This window comes from Lampetra fluviatilis, chromosome 32, assembly GCF_964198595.1.
Source record: "Lampetra fluviatilis chromosome 32, kcLamFluv1.1, whole genome shotgun sequence".
NCBI classification, from domain to species: domain Eukaryota; kingdom Metazoa; phylum Chordata; class Hyperoartia; order Petromyzontiformes; family Petromyzontidae; genus Lampetra; species Lampetra fluviatilis.
In genome coordinates, this window is record NC_136306.1 from 9072899 (window position 1) to 9089814 (window position 16916).

The 16916-nt window shown below is 47.6% G+C and overlaps 1 protein-coding gene across 1 annotated transcript in view; it reads left to right on the forward strand.

The window, feature by feature from the left end:
* LOC144943728 (inositol 1,4,5-trisphosphate-gated calcium channel ITPR1-like) overlaps positions 1 to 16262 on the forward strand; it is a 152009-nt gene extending 135747 nt beyond the window's left edge. The window contains exons 57-58 of the mRNA XM_078871507.1: positions 8563 to 8724; positions 16056 to 16262. Coding sequence (XP_078727633.1) covers positions 8563 to 8724; positions 16056 to 16148 — 255 coding nt within the window. The 3' untranslated portion in view covers positions 16149 to 16262. The remainder of the gene's footprint in view (positions 1 to 8562; positions 8725 to 16055) is intronic.
* Positions 16263 to 16916: the final 654 nt, after the last annotated feature.

Genomic DNA, 16916 nt, shown 5'->3' on the forward strand with positions numbered 1-16916 from the left:
GAAACACTCGGGTGTGCGTGGTCCCGCATTTAAGGAGAGAGTCGCAAGCCCTGAAGAGCCGTCGCTATGGAAGCGGCGTCGACGCACAGATGGTGGTGGCATGATTCTCTGACGGTGGAGCGCAGTGACCCAGTAAACGTAGAATGTTGGGCCAACATTGGTCCAACGGTTTCAGCCACATGCCAGTGTTGGCCCAAAATTGCATGTTTAGTCGTGGGGGTCGGGAGGGGGGGCTGGAGATTATGACAATCTCTGTCAAAGTCCAGGCTAAAGAGCTTCGTCCTCCACCATATGTTTCCATCTTTACAATCAGCTTTTTTAGTAAAGAAATCCTCCACTCTCATAACCTCCTTTCTAACTCTCCTACTTCACCCTTTAGACTCCCCCCCCTCCTCCTCTTCCCCAAAATTTTTTAACGCATTCGTCTTTTCATGCACAGCTTTTGAGATGCGGTCGTATTTTTTTTTTTACGTTACGAATTACAATTGTGGTGTCTCTCGTAGGAAGCCCATTTTGTTTTGTATCAAGATACACCGAGTGTTGAACGGATTATGAAATAGATTGTAAATATTTGGTCTGGCCAGAGAATACGACCGAAATGAAGTGGGCCTAGCGTGTGATAGACATAGGCCCTGGGTGCAAGGAATGAAATGAGGCCTTGTCTGCCCCCCCCCCCCTCTCTGTCGTCCTGCGACTAGGCCCCTGTGTAGTTGCACTGCCTGCACACTCGATAGTTACGCCACCGACTTCTCCGTGCGACTTTTTAGTGACAACTTTAAATTTTGAGCAGCGCGTAACATTTTGCTCTGTTGCGACACTCACCTCGACGCCAAATCCTAATTCATGCCGAATCCATGAAACTGAACTTTTGCGTCATCCCCAGAAGGTTTCGTGTGAGGCTGATGGTTACATCACGGCTACATTACTCCCAACTAAGGGGTGGCCACGGTGGTGGGATGTTAACTACCTCGCCTGGTATACAGGAGGGCGCAGGTTCAATCCCGATCCTAACGCGTGTGTATATTTGGAGTTTGCATGTTCTCTCCCCGTGGTCGCATAGGTTTTCCTCTGGACCCTCCGTTGTTTTACCCTTCCACATTTTGAATCCGCGTCCGTTTAGTGTATTTGGCTGCTTTTTTTATGTTCGCACGATAAGCCACATTGTTGAGCTGTCATTTGTGGCCAGGTCACTTTAAAAAAAGAAGCTATTTAGCTCAAGTGGGCCTTACGTGGAAAAATAAAAGATTGTAAAAATAGTTTTGAGCTCAAATGGTTTTCTGCTCAACGGCACAGTCACAGTCTGTCCTTGAAACCTCGCCATGGCGAGGGATGAACTCTGCAAGGCGGGCAAATCCTCTTACCGTGGTTGACCCCATTGGGTTTTTTTTACACGTCGCCCCCAAACAGAATCCCTCTCGCGCGCTTTTCTGCAGGAGAAGGCTCCGGGGTGTCATTGTAATTAATGTGCGTGCTCTACGTCTATTCTTAGATTTTTGAGTTTTATTTTTAATTTTGTGTTACGCTGGGATGATCCCGTTTTTCGGCAAATTTGCCCGGCTGGGTTTTTTTTTCTTTGTTTTTCCTAGACCGAGATCCGCGGTGCTGCGCGAGCATGACAGCAAACGGATAAAACAAAGACGAACAAAAAAACGTAAATGTTCAGAATCGTAATCTTTATTTAGACTGGGAGGAGGAATCGGCGCTTGTATATGAAGCTCTTTTTCAAGAATGTCCAGGTGTGGGCAGTTTCGGCAAGTTGCAACGGCAAGCAAGACAAAAACAACACTATAGGAGTGCAAAATATAGAACGTGAGCAAGTCACAAAATAAAAAAGTAATGAATTAATTCTAAATTGTGATTGTCAAGCTTTGGGCAAGGCAGCAAAAGTGCCAGACCACTGTAGCCCCTCAATAAAATGGCACGTTAACAACGCTGAAGAGAATGAGCACGGGGGGGTACTTAGAGGATATTTCACAACTGACAAACGAGGCGGTTTAATGGTCGTAAACGAGACGCGCGCCAATTAAAAAGAAAACGGTGAAAATATAACGCGAGAGCAAAAGGTGCCAGAAAAAATGGTAGATTTAAAATATGGAGCTTACTTGCTGCACACGGACCTAAACCGGTAACATAAACGCACGTGAATTCACACAAAGAAAACACTGCCGAAGCAGTGTTTGTGGCAGCAGGCGTATTCACTTGGTGTCGTAACACGTTAAAAAGTGTCTCTATCATTCCCATGTGAATGTTTTGCGTATTTTTTTTACACAAGCCAGAATGTCTAGACCCAAATTTGTAAAATCGAGTCTTGAAAAGCCAAAAGCGGTTTCCCGGTCCAATGACAATGGGGGCACAGTGCTCCTACCCAATTGCAACACTGAGCCAGGTGATTTTTAATCCACAGGACAACTGCTGTTGCCATTTTAAAGTGGATGTTGATTTGTATACTTTTATCGTTGGCTATCCACTGCTAGATGAAGGCCCCCCCCCATGTGATCGCAGCCTGACATGGTCCTGCGTTGCCACAATCCATCGCGCTCCTCCTCCTGCAACACTAATTGGTTCTCACGGCTTCCACATCGAGCGAGCGATCGTCAAACGAGAGGCACGTGGGTCTCTCTTTCGGCTTCTCCCGCCCGTCTCGTTCATGGGCAACGATCCATTCCAGAAATGTACGCGGCTTGAATACATTGCTTGATAAAAAATAATTGTTATATTTTTTTAAATGTTACTTTATATCATATCTCGCAGTATCTGGGTGATTCTCAATTGAAAGCGTCACGCTGTGGGCTATGAACAAACAAACCGATCCATAATTATCCCATTTTATTGCTTGTCAAGATAAAATATACAAAGATCAGGAGCTGTAATCCTTGTCACGTGCATTCCGGTCACATTCAGTGACGTGCTTTTGTGTTGTTTTTTTCCGCTACGCTGCGTTTTTTCTATCTCGTCTTCGTTTTGATTTTCAAACGCGCACACGTGCCATGGCTCCCTACTCTCCCACCAACTGCCCCCCCCCCCCGCTGCTGCCACTGCCATGCAAACACAGCTTCTGGAGTTCTTGCTGCCGGACGTGTTTGAGCACGAGTACGCATTGTTAGTTGCGTGCCTGACGGCTGCCAAAGAACATTACCTCACTCGGGGCGAGCGCCCAGTTCTTCGCTTCAAATCACAGCCTGCGTGATTAGTGTTGATGCTTTACCGCGTTCCTGAATGTCAAGGGCTTTAGCCCGCTCTCACTTGCTCTGCCCCCCCCCCCCACTCGTCTTCCCTGTGCCTTCCCGTGCATGGGTACAGCGCGACGCCACCTTGCAACCAAATCCTAGTAGCCGCCAGTCGGCGGGGAGGAGGAGGGGGCAAAATAGGAGAGCGATGGAGAAAGCCCCCTTCAATAAAGCAAATTCCCCGTCGAGTGCCCACGTGCGATTTGTGAAGAGCTCTCGGGGTCGAACCCGTGCGTTGTTCCGCACTGTTCGACGTTTCGCTCCACATGCTGCGTGTGTGGTAGGGGAACCTTATACTCTTAGTTTTATTGGTAAAGTCACGTAGGTAAAAGAATTAAATTAAAATTAATAAAAATAAATTAATATTATTCTTTTATTTTATTTTATTAATTTTAATTTCATTTTTTTACCTACGTGACTTTACCGAAAGAACTAAGAGTACGAATCCTTGCGGTCACGAAAGCTTCAAATCTAGAAGTAGGGAACCTTGTTCTTCACCTGACGTCGGTTTTATTTCTGGGCACGAACTTTCTAGCTTCCTGAAGAAGCCCCCAGCTGCAGGTATGCCGAAATGTCGTACATCGTGCCGAATGGCACGCGGTTACCACCGGGCAACATGCGATAGCCGCATGGCGCAACCGCAAAATGAAGAAAAATCCCAACGCAGTAATACAATTGAGTAATGCTTACAGCATAATCGCTCCCCCTGCTTTGCGCCTAACGCGTACCCATGGGGTTGCATGGAGGATTACTTCTCCCTCGATCCCCCGAAAGCCTCCCCCCCCCCCCCCCCCCCACCTCTTGGCTTAAGCCACCGTCGGATCCAAAGTCTCCAAATTCATCACCAAATTAAACCGCGCGCGAAGGCGGCGTAATAACCAGGCCCGCCCCGAGTGCGGTTACCGGAGAAGACTCGCTTTGCAACGCACGAGGTGCGGCCGTGAATGTTAACGGACTCGCACCTCCTTAAGTAAGGGGGGGGGGGGGGGGTGGTGGGCCGTGATTGATTTCTGTTCCAGGTTAGTTCGCACGTCCCATGCCCCGCCACCCTACTCCCGCCCGCCACTCCGTGCCAGCACTCGCACATTGTTTGGGGAACGAACTGTACTGTGCCTCTGCCATTGCTTCGTGCGGCGTCGTTAAAGTGTCAATCGTCGCCGCGCGCAAAGGGACGCCGACACAATAGCGGCGGTGTCCATCTTCTTTTTGGTTGTATGTTGAACGAAAAAAAATAACCCCGTTTTTGGCATCACCTACACTCTGCCGTAATTTATATTTTTTTTCTCTCTCTCTCGTCTCTCTCTCTCTTTCTCACCGCTGTCGTCGCTGGGGCTTGTTGATCGTATTCCGACGGCGCCCACTTATGTAAGTGCGGGGATATTTTCTGGCGCGTCGTCGTGACCCCCCGAGGCAGCGTCTCTGTGCGTGCGCTCGCGCGAAGCTCTTTACGTAACGGCCGTGAAGAATTGCATTGTGGACACGGCTGTCGGCGGTGATGTCTGGGACGGTGCGATACATCCCGGCGTCGACCACATTTACTCAATTTACATCGCACCTTAATCCGTCCGTCTGGAAAGTGGAGGTCGTGACGGAAAGAGCTTAAAAACACCCCCACCCCGCCCCCCTCAGCCCAGCTATCTCGACCATAACACCTGCCTGCATCCCAAGCATCTCTCTCTCTCTCTCTACCAGCAGCGTTAATTTAATGAACGCTAAATTCTGCCCATCGCTGGAATTCACGGAGACGGGGATAATACTTGTGAGCGGATTTTAATCTTATCCCGCACCACCGCGGCACACTGGATGTAATGAAGGCGCACTGCAAATTGGAACGCCGCGGTGCGTTTCGTTACATGCAGGCACATTGAAAAATATGTGCTGCTGCATCAGTCATCGACTCCGATGGCAGGTCGTTGGCCCGAACTCACTCGGTCTCGTTCAAACTTGAGCTTTCTTCAATTTCTTCGAGGTCGCGAGAACTATTGGTCTCTTACCTGTCTCGTGGCCTCCATCCCGTCATCCTACCGAAATTATATTTTTCATCCAACCGTTGCTTCTGAGAACCGTGTCCAATCTAAATCTTTGGCCTTGTCCAAGTTTCTACACTATGGGAACCTCATTTGCCAGTAAAAATATGATAATTGGTTCTTTACCCTTCTATCTGGCAACAAAACTGACACCTTTTTACAAGGAGTCATGTTTGCATAGACCGCAATACTTGCAGTCATAATACAAACAAAAGAACATAACTCTGATAATGTGCACTGTCCTTGAAGTTGATTGGTCCACACCCGAGACAGCTTTCTTTTGAGCCTAGTCTCACATGGGTTGGACCAGATGACGCTAGATGGCCACGGTCGCACACTACTGGAGAGCTTTTAATTGTGCACCGTCCTGAATTAGAATTTAGACAATTGAGCAATGCAGACTGCTATGATATCATCAGGGTCACGGGAATCCAGAAACTTGTATGTCTATGCTCGTTGAAGGAAAACGAGGGAGAGGATGACAGAGATCGACTGATGGAGTAAAAAAAGGAGCCACAAGAACGGATAAACAAAAATAGTCCAGCTTTGTGTGCTTTAAGCGATGAGTTTACCTGTCCTATACTTCGCACTCCGATTGTGTTTTTTGTATTGTTTGTTATAACGTTCTGACCTGCTCCTCCTAGACATCTGTAAACAAAAACAAATTAACCCGTAAAAACAAAGTTTTTCAATAAATCCTTTATATGCTTGGCGGCTAGAGTCCTCTCGTCCTCTGGTTTGAGATGGCTGCCACCTATGGGTCAGATGATTGCCTGCCACCATTAAGCAATTGGTAATTAAATATTTTAAAAAAATTCCTAAAAAGTGTAAAGTTATGGAACAAAAATTTTCACGAAAATAAATTGTCACGCACAACGAGTCTGTGTGCAAAATGTCAGCTCGATTGGATCACGGGAAGTGGGTTAAAAAACGACCGAAAGATTTGCACGGTCGTAAGCGCGCAAGCAGGTGAACTTAATATAAAGGATTTAAAAAAGGGCTTTATCGCTAATCGTATTCCTCCAGTAGAAATAATTATTCTGAGATGGGAAATGACGGTGATGATTGCCAACGGTTGCAGGACTGTTGCTGCTGTCAGAAGTTCGTGCACCCATCGGCCGCCTGGGAGAAGGGGCTGGAGAGGAGAAATTACGATACAAATGTTTAATGTTTGTCCTCTTTCCGTGCTCAATCCAGTGCTGGTCATGTACATAGTCGTATTTGAATTTCTGGAAGTGTGAATGGGAATTCCCCCATGATGCCGTCCAAAGGGGTCCTTTTTTTTTTCCCCCCCAAACACGTGATGAGCCAGTCGGGAAAAAACGTATTCTGCGTAAATGTGTTTTTTTTTCCTTTTATCGGCATGGTGAGAATTTGAGCTCTGGGTATTGATTGCGCGCCTGAGAATTTGGTGCAATCGTTTTGTACGCCGCGCCGTGAACCTGTCGACCTTGCGTGTTCGATTCCCAGCCCGCAGCGAACATCGCTGGCGAGGAATGATTTATCCTTTGAACCCCATCACCAACCCACAATGATCAGCGTGGAAAAGTATTATCAAACAACCCCCATGACCAATATGGCATTTGGAGACCTTCATCCAACATTGGATGAGCAAAGGCATGTACATTTAATATTGTTTTTTGATAAGCCGAGTGTAAATTAATTGGTCAACGTAAAAAAAAAAATGTTATTTGATAGCATCTCACCCTTGTGCACATGTGTGCATGCCTGCAATCTTCACTGTTCATCCACGTGTGCGTGCGTTTTGTGTACGGTGACATCATGGGTCGCCGACTGACCAAAGGGGGTGGCTCTTGCCGCTGCGTGTCTGTCCGTGTGGTGCTGTCCACCCACCCCCTCGTTCGTCACGTCAGCCGTCAGAGGTGCTCTCTAACAGCATTTGCCCCAACAGTCAGTCTGTTAGCGGCTGTATAGGAGGAGAAATAATAACGATAATGCTTTTTTTTTTGCCCCGGAACTCCTCCCTCTGTCTCGAGATGCCATTTTTCTTCGGGGAGGGGTCCTGCATGGGGATGTTTGGCCATTTCCATTCGTGAGTGTTTTGGCATGCGCGGGAGAGAACCGGATGTCCCAGAGAAACCCCAAGCATACAAGGGGATAGCGCTCCAAGCTCTACACACATTCAAGAAACCATTTATTGTACTTTCACCATCTGTGGGATGCGTGCCTGACACAATAGTGCTTGTGGTTCATTCCTTGCCTACGTGATTGGCACATGCTCTCTGAGCCTGTCCTGGGCCTCCGCCCCGGCAACTCCACAATCGCCTGATGGGGGTATCGGCACTGGGGAGACGAAGGTGACCTCACTGCCCTTTCACGTGATGTGCCAGCTGTGATCGGCGCTCACGAAGAGCACTTTCCCCTGCGGTCTGCAAGGCTAATAGAGAGATCTTTGTCTTGCGTGTGTGTGTGTGCATGTGTGTGCATGCATTTTTATCTGTTTTTGTGGGGAGCGGTGATGCAGAAGTTACCGCACTGCGTTATGAACCACGATGCCTGGGTTCGATTCCTGCCCATGATTGATATCAGGAGCTTGGTGGTATCGGACTTACTTTCTAGGTACTGGGCCTCAAATAGGTCTACCCAACGTAATATAGACACCATCTTCCAGATTATAGGAAACACTTATTCCCCCTGTATTTAAAAAAAAAATGGGATACGTCTAATATATCCGGTAGGCATGTATGTGCGTGAGAAACCAGATTTGTATAATCTTATTGACGGGGGGCACAGGTTTGGTGTGTCTTATAATCTGGAGAATATGGTAACTGTTAGATTATTTGCTGCTATAAATCTCCACGTGATAAGCCATTTGGTTTAACTATAATTTGTGGCAGGGTCGCTTCTGAAAAATAAGCTAATAGCTCAGTGGCTTTTACCTGCGAAAATGTAAATTTTTTTCAATTCATTAATGGTTTGCTTACTTTTCCTATACTTTGCACTCCTTTCGTGGATTTGTATTGTATGTTGTAACTTTCTGACCTGCCCCCCCCCCCATCCTACACCACACTAGCATTATGCCAATAAACAGCACTTGCCCAAGCAGAACTGTCTAGGCCACATGTTTGTGGGTTGTGGGGGGGGGGTTATCGTCGTTGTGTGCATGTGTACGCATCAGACCTGGTGGGGTGAATTGCAATTGTGCCATTCGATTTGAATTACAATCGCAGTGTAATTCTACGCGGCTAACTGCTGCTGCTGTGATTGTAACTAACTGTAATTGACCCCGGGGTCTGGCGCGTGCTCCCTCTTCCCCCCCCCGCCACCTTGCGCAACGCACACGGCAGGAGGAGAACGTGGATTGGTTCCCGCGCATGCGCGCCATGTCGCTGGTGAGCTCCGAGGGCGAGGGCGAGCAGAACGAGATGCGCGTGCTGCAGGAGAAGCTGGAGATGACGGCGCGACTCGTCTCGGGGCTCTGCAGCCAACTCTCCGAGCTCAAGGAACAGGTGTTTTTATTTTTTTTGTTATCGCGGTTTTATCAATTTTCATTGGCCACCGTCGTTATCGTGAACCTATGTTCCGTTCCGACGCCAGGCCCGTCACCATTTGCTCGCGATCCAACGGTCCGCACGTGGCTTCTGCACACGAGCTGGCTCCATCACCTTGGTGGACGGCCGAAATAATTCGCAATCGTGGTTATGGGCGATGATCGACCGACTGCCGAAACGAAGGCCGCCTCTGCGAGCCACCGCAATCTGTCGCGGTCCATGCGATACATAGCAATCCACCCAGCACATGCACGGGAGCAGATGTCATCGCTCCATCTCCACATTTCGCGTAAATTTTGGTGGGTGCCCTTCAGTCTTTCGGCTGCCCCCTTGCAATGTTAGACTTGACCACCAGCCATCATTCCCTCTCGTGGCACGTCCCTGCCCCAACCCACTTACGCCAGTATGTGACATCCAACTTGGTCATTTATCTAATCCATACATTTCTGTTTCTCTATATCGCTCCAAGAATGAATCTCTCCATGCAAACTAAAAAAGTTTAATATTATAGCAATCGTATAACAACTAAATTATAGACTCATTGTATTTTAACCTCGTATTCCAATTGTGCCACTGGAGTCGTGTTTTTGAGTGCCACATGCAGATGTCTACTTCACTGCACAGTGATCAGTGTTGCGAAGACAGACCCTGGAATATAACCCCAATGGCAAGCGTCCTTCTGAAGTCTCTTCAATAGGCCTCATCCACGGTGGATGGCAATTGTTTTTTTTATATGGCCTGCCCAGAATATTCATGACAAGATGGGCCAAATAATTTGGTCCTCAGAGCTGGAATTTTGCCAAATTTAAGTGGAGGGTGGGGGGGGAAGTTCTATGATTGAGTCTTTGTTGTCTCATTCCAGGTTGAGATCGTACACGCTCTACAGTCGAGAAACATGTTTAGTTAAACAGCTGAAACCTAGATTCAAACCCAGGATCTCTGCTAACCTGGCCCTGCTCTCGGTGTTAACTCGTCACATAACGCATCGATTTAAAATTATGGTCACGGAACATGCATCAAGATGTGCTGAAACAAAACTTTTTGAGTCGTGCAAATATTTGTTTTTCCTCGAGGGGTAATAGTCGGAATGAATGAGACCACATAGAAAAAACGATGTAGAAAAATACAAATGTAATTCATACAGTATAACTGAGATGAACGACACCAATTAAACCTGAGCAAATCATACAGATCATGTATGCAGCACAAACGAGAGAGAACAAACAAAAATCGTATGGTACAAATTAGACTGCAACAGAGATGGACAGTACAGATAACAAATCAAATCCACGAGACAGACGGCACACACATGGCAACAACAAAAAACATTTTTTTTGCATCCGGTAGTGACCCTGAATTATGGAGGGGTGATTTCTTTGACATGCTGTCATCCTGTTGAACCGGTCTAATGTCTTAAATTGTTGCAAATCAGAATAAGGGCGAGTGTGGTGGGGAGGAGAGGGGGGCATAAGGTAGAGGGAGGGGTTGATGGTGAGGAGGAGGGGGGGGGCACCGTTTTGTGCGTACACTTTGCTGCACGGTCTCTGGACGAGGCAGCAGCACAGCTGTCGAGTACGCAGGCGGTGCAACTGCACAGAGGCCTACGGACCAGAGGGGAGGACCCCAGGGCGCACTAGACTCCAAAGAGGGAGAATTGAACTGCGGGGGGGCTGCACCATTATTGAATTCCTTGCACAAGGGGCTCATGCCAACCAAGCTAGGCCACTGGGATGAGCGCCACCGTGATTTACTTTGGCGGCATGAGAGTTTTTCTGCTCCACCACTAGGCACTCCTCTTTTCCCTCTCAATCCTGTCTCTCTCCTCCTTCCCCCCCCCCCTCCCTAGTTTTTGTCTGCTTCTGGCTATGTTCGCACTTGTCGATCCTGATGCGTTTCTCACGTCCAAGGATGTCGACAAAACCAACAACAATAGCCACTTTTGGCTTCCATAAACACTGAGCTTGTGTGTGCGTCTGTCCGATGTAATTGGTTACCATAGAGCCACGGGAATATCAAGACTTTGGCTCTGCTTTTTGAGCAGGACTGACTAAGATGACTCGTTGTTTTTGCTACTGACGTGGTGCGTGTAAACGCACTGTTTGTAAAGGCAGCTGGGCTTGAGCAATGCCATGAGGTTTATGTGCCTGTCATCAAGTTACTTTTCTTTCGCATGGCCTTGACATGTAAAATTTGACCGTTCAAATTGTGCTCCCGCACGATGTAATGCTCCTGTGGCGTTTGTACCAAACCATGCTATTGCCCGGTGCTGGCCCTATACCGACGGCAACCCATCCCGGTCAAAACCCATCGTGTAGCCGAGCCTCCATGCCACCAACATCTGTGCTACTGCTGTTTCGGCAATGAGCAAACCCCATGAACTTTGCCACAATGGCATCCCGATGGAATACTGGTTGGTGAAATAAAGATGGGTTTGAACAGTACATTGATCTACAGAATACCTAATCTGGGGTAATCATGTGACCAGTTTGAACTGATTGGAAGTTGCCATGGCTGTTGCCCACTAGCAGACACCACGGTCAGATTTGGCCATATTTTTGTAACAAATTTATTTATTTTACAATGGAAAATGTCGTTGATGATGATGCCTTAATGCCATCGTGCCCTCCAAGAAGCTAGGCTGACCACGGAACAACTTTGTAACATCGTTGGAAGTTCCGCAATTTTTGGATGCATGTCGGACACGAGGTGTGGGTGACCCATTCGTGTGATTGCGAAGTGGTAATGCCAGCGATCCGTGCACACTTTCATCGTCATACTCTCTGCAGGATTATCGGTCGCGTCCTGAATGTCTCCATCTGCGCACAAGGTCTCTAACGTCCAAAACAGAGGGACACTCCACAGTGGAATTGAATGTGAACAAGTTAAAACAGTGGGACATCTGAGTTGACAACCATCCACTGTTACTCTTCATTCCCTGCCAAAAACGTATTTATTTTCAAACTACTTTTTTTTCTTCTTGGTTCTTTCGGTAAAGTCACGTAGAAGGGAAATAATAAAATAATAACAATAAAATACAATTCTCACAACGCTGCTTGCGTTGTGGCCGAAACGTCGTCGGAATTGTATTTTATTATGTTTTATTGTTACTATTTTATTATTTCCCTTCTACGTGACTTTACCGAAAGAACCAAGAAGATGAATCCCTGCAGTCACGAAAGCTTTAAATCGAGATTAACTTTTTTTTCCATTTAGTAAGTTGGTGGATTCCCCGCACCTCTGATTTTAGCACTTGGCTACGTATGGTGCAAAGACGTTCAGCATAGCGCGCGTTTCGTCGCCCTTGGATGAAATGGCTTTTCATCCGTGCCGGTGGTGGTGGTGCTGCTGCTGCTGGTGTTGTTGGTGGTGCTGCTGCTGCTGCTGGTGTTGGTGGTGCTGCTGCTGCTGCTGGTGTTGGTGGTGCTGCTGCTGCTGGTGTTGGTGGTGCTGCTGCTGGTGTTGGTGGTGCTGCTGCTGGTGTTGGTGGTGCTGCTGCTGCTGGTGTTGGTGGTGCTGCTGCTGGTGTTGGTGGTGCTGCTGCTGGTGTTGGTGGTGCTGCTGCGTTTCAGTTTTGTGGACGTGCCAAACTCTCGACTCTTTCCGCAAATCGGCCTTTATTATTATTCTATTTTCTACACAATTGGCAATTTCCTTGAAAGTGATGCGCCCAATGTGTATTTTTAGGTTTTTGACATTTTGGCAACGGTTGCCTACTTTGTGGAACTTGCCCCCCTTGGGGGTAAACGCAGAAGCGAGGCTCGGCGCTGTGACGTCACTCTCTTTGCTTGACAGCCCAGCCGTGTCTGTTTTTCCCGTGTGTGGCTGAGAATAGCGATGATTTTTTTTATTTTAATAAGCCATGCTAAAACTTCCGTGCCTTTTTTGTGACCCGCCACGGTAAGATTTAAGACCTCCAAGTTCCGCCGACTTGTTTTCAAGTGAGAATTAAGTGGTTTCGAGATGTACACCCACCTGATTTCAGGACACATTCCACGCGATTGTAGGAGACTTTTAATTTAAATGGAGACTGAGAGATTACTGCGTGCGTATGTGTCTTGTGACCTGGTGTATTGATCGGTCAGTCATCTCACTCGGTCAACCCACGGCACCAGGGTCTGTCCCGTGACCTCCTTCCTGCCAGCGGGCGTTTGACACTTCATGTTGCCTTCAAGTGCCGTGGTGACGTCACCGCCACTTAGTGGCGAATGGCGGTGTTGTTGTTGTGACCTGCAAGAGAGCCGACCCTGAAACTGCGATGGAGGTTATGGAGCGGACGCGCATTTTCAGTGACCTAGACCGCGTTGATTCGGTAGCGTCCTGCACGTCACATGTTTAGCAATAATCAGGTGCGTGCAGTTTGTAACAAAGGCTCGATTTGTATTTTAATGGAGAAGATGGTTAAACATCGAACTTTCAGTTCAGTTTCAAAGGGTGGGCAGTGGTGGAGCGTGAGGGACTGGTGTTTGAGAAGCCCTGAAAGAAATAGCGCAACCGATTCCGTGGTGTACAAAATTCCAGAATATGCCACAGGGGGCAACAAAAATATCCCAAAATACTGGGGAAATGGGGAAAACTATGCAGGTAAAAAATGAAATAAAAATTAATAAAAGTAAAATAATAAAAATCACGACGTTTCGGAGGCAACACAAATCTCTGTCATCAGGTGGGACCGTCACAGCCAGATTTGCTGCATCAATTTTTATTTCATTTTTTACCTACGTGACTTTACCGAAAGAACTAAGAGTATGGATCCTTGCAGTCACGAAAGCTTCAAATCTAGAAAGAACTATGCAGATTGCATTGTCTGGAGTGGTGTCCCTTTTACCTAATGGAGAATATCTGGCACTTTTTTATTTCCTGGGAAGACTTTATATTTTTTTTGGGAAGGAAAAGAACAGAAATGTGACCAGGAGGAAAATCTAACCGAAAAGAAACCTCCACCTTTTTTTTTTTCCTCACACGCCTCTCCGACCCAGATCCGTAACGTCACCATCACCTTTTTGAAGCAAGTCCTTTTTGGGGTGCCTCCGTTGACGGTGTCTCAGGCAAAAGAGAATCTTCTACAGTTGGTTGTCCTGTGTCTGAGAAAATAAAAATCTCCATTGCAGTAGTGAAACCCTGTGGGAACCGACCCCATCCCACACCTCTGCTTTTAGCACAGTTGGCTACTTACGGAGCGAAAGAAGTTCTATATATGTACGTACAACGTAAGAATAACAATTTGGTAATGCCAGCGATCCGTGCGCACTTTCATCGTCACACTCTCTGCAGGATTATCGGTCGCGTCCTGAATGTCTCCATCTGTGCACAAGGTCTCTAACGTCCACAGTGGAAATGAACGTGAACAAGTTTAAACAGTGGGACATCTCAGTTTGACAACCATCCTCTGTTATTCTTCATTCCCTGCCAAAAACGTATTTTAAAGTTTGCGCCAAATCCTTAAGCCCTTGGGATTGGATGTCAAAACGTCACGCTGCACCGTATAATGTTGATATTCTTCCATACGGCAGCATCATCGTCATTATAAATACGCTGAACACTTCACTTCGTGCCTGACCTGAGGTGGGCCGAGGCTGAGTAACATTTTTTTTTACTCTGTCCACAAAGTTCAAACCTGTTGTGCAGTTTTCATTCGGTGTAATTACTCCTTAGACAACTAAAAAAAAAATTTCCGTATATTTTTTGCGTGTGCGGGGGAAGATAACATTGTGAATCGTTTTTAGACCAACATTTTCATGTGGGGATGGAGGCTTCACAAAGTACTTTGCCAGCGCCAAATGAAACAAATGCTACAATGTGAGGATGTGGGGCCTGTACCGATGAAAAGAGGATTAAGGGTTTTTTTTTAAAACGGTTATTTTGTTTTAATCTCTTTCTTAGTGTGTGTGTGTGCGTAAGCATTTTCATTATAGTTCACTGCTGTGTAATAGATAAGAGTCGCTTGTTTTTTAATAAAATTACTCATTTAGGGAGGGGTGGGGTGGAGAAGGAGGTGGTGATATTTTACGAAGCGGGAAAATGAGGCTGTGATATTTTTGGTGACTGGCCTCGACTCTTATTGCCAGGTAAGTGAAACTATCCAACGTTCTTTTATCTCCGTGCAAGAGGAAAAACAACGTTTTTACTTCAAGTTATGCACGTGTAAGATTGCTTGTTAAGCGGCGACGATGCAATTGCTGTTCCACAAACAAACTGCAGATTTCTCCTTTCTCGTGTCTGTACACCTAAGTTGTCCTTTACATTGCTGATGGATTTACCAGTGACGGTGAGATTTGGGATATGTAAAGCATTTTCACGTGACCCACATCCATTTATCATTGAGTGTGCGCCTCACAAGGGGATGATGAGAAGAGGTTTACGTGGGTGAGAGTTGAGGGACTGGGATATAAACTATGAGACCTCCTTTACCAGTGGCAAAATATAGTGATAGGTTTTTACCCTTTCAACTGGTACAAAACTGACACCTTTATACAAGGCATCATGTTTGCAATAACCACAACACAAGCAGTGAAAATGCAAACAAAAAGAAACAACTCTGATAATGATAATGATATGCACTGTCCTTGAAGTTGATTGGTCCACACCCGAGACAGGTTTCCTTAGAGCATAGTCTCACATGGTGTTGGACCAAATGACGCCAAAAGGCGTTATGTTTTTTGTTTGCATTATGACTGCAGGTATTGTGGTCTATGCGAACATGAGGTATCAGTTTTGTTGCCAGATAGAAGGGTAAAAAAACCAATTATCATATTTTTTACTGGCAAATGAGGTTCCAATGGTGTAATCGCCATCTGTTTCCATCTGTGTGGAGATGGTGTTGCCCCCCCCCCACCCCCCTCGTGCTTGCGTGGGTTTTCTCAGGGTGCTCCGGTTTCCTTCCACTTGTGTAATGGAGACATCACGGAAGGAAAAAAATAATTCTAAAGCCGAGACAACGGAGGGCGGCGGGCAGGGGGGGGGGAAATGGATTCAGCGGTGCAGAGGAGCCAGATGGGGTGAGGGTGTTTTCGACCAGAGGGGCAGCAACAGAGAAGCTTTGAGCTCGCTGAGCAGTAGTTGACGAGGCTCTGGTTGCTGGGACACCCACAGAGAGAGAGCACAGCGGTGCAAGACGAGGATGGAGAGCGAGGGTCCGTGGAGGGTCTTGCGGACGGCGATGATTGGCTTGGGGGGTCGGCCCCTGCAGTCGATCCTTCGGGACTGGTGGCGCGAGAGACTAACGGCGTCGCTCGCCGCTTCCCCGTGTGACCCCCCCCCTCCTCCTCTGCCCGCCCGACCCCCGCACGCAGATGACGGAACAAAGGAAAAACAAGCAGAGGCAGGGCCTCCTCTCCAGCAGCCCCCCCCACGGCAACGTCGTGCCGCATCAGGCCGCCACGTGACACTGCACTCGCCCCCACCGCTCCCTCGGCTCTCACCTGCACTCCGCACCCCCCCCCACCCCCTATTCGCCCACCCACCTATCTACCAACTTAGCTACCTATCCACCTGCCCATGTGTTCACCGACAAACCCTCTCGCCTATTTGGCAACTAACCTACCTATCTGCCAACCCGGGTGTCCACCGACCCACCTACTCGTGCGCCTACCCCCAACCCTTCTCAAACACCTTTTCCTTCGTTTCAAAATCTCCCTGCTCACATCGGCGCGCCACTTTTATTCAAACGGCGGCAGTTTCTTTTGGTGTCGTGCCCCCGGAGGTGGCGTTTTTGGTTTCCGTTTTGTTTTTCATCGTCTGCCACATCTAGTTGGAATAATAATATTTATCCATTGTTATTATTCATCCGTGCGGTGTGCTTTTTGGTTTAGTTGCACAGTCTGGGAGCTGTGTTTTGTAGACGTGGTGACAGAAGTGGTTGGCGATTCGTGTGGGACCACCTGAAGGTCAGTGGCTTAGCACCAGGTTGTAATGCATGTTGATGATTATTTATAAACGGGCCCTCTGCCTCCTGCCCCCCTCTCCCTGTTTATTCCCCCCCAACAACTTTCTTGCCACCCACCCCCAACCATATGCAACCACCACCCACGAGCCATATCTCCTTTCCTTCCAGACAGCTACCCCTCCCGCCTCACCCACCCCCACCACAGCCCATGCCAGACATCTGACTACCCCCAACTACCCCGAAAATAAATTTCCCTCCTCTTGCCCAC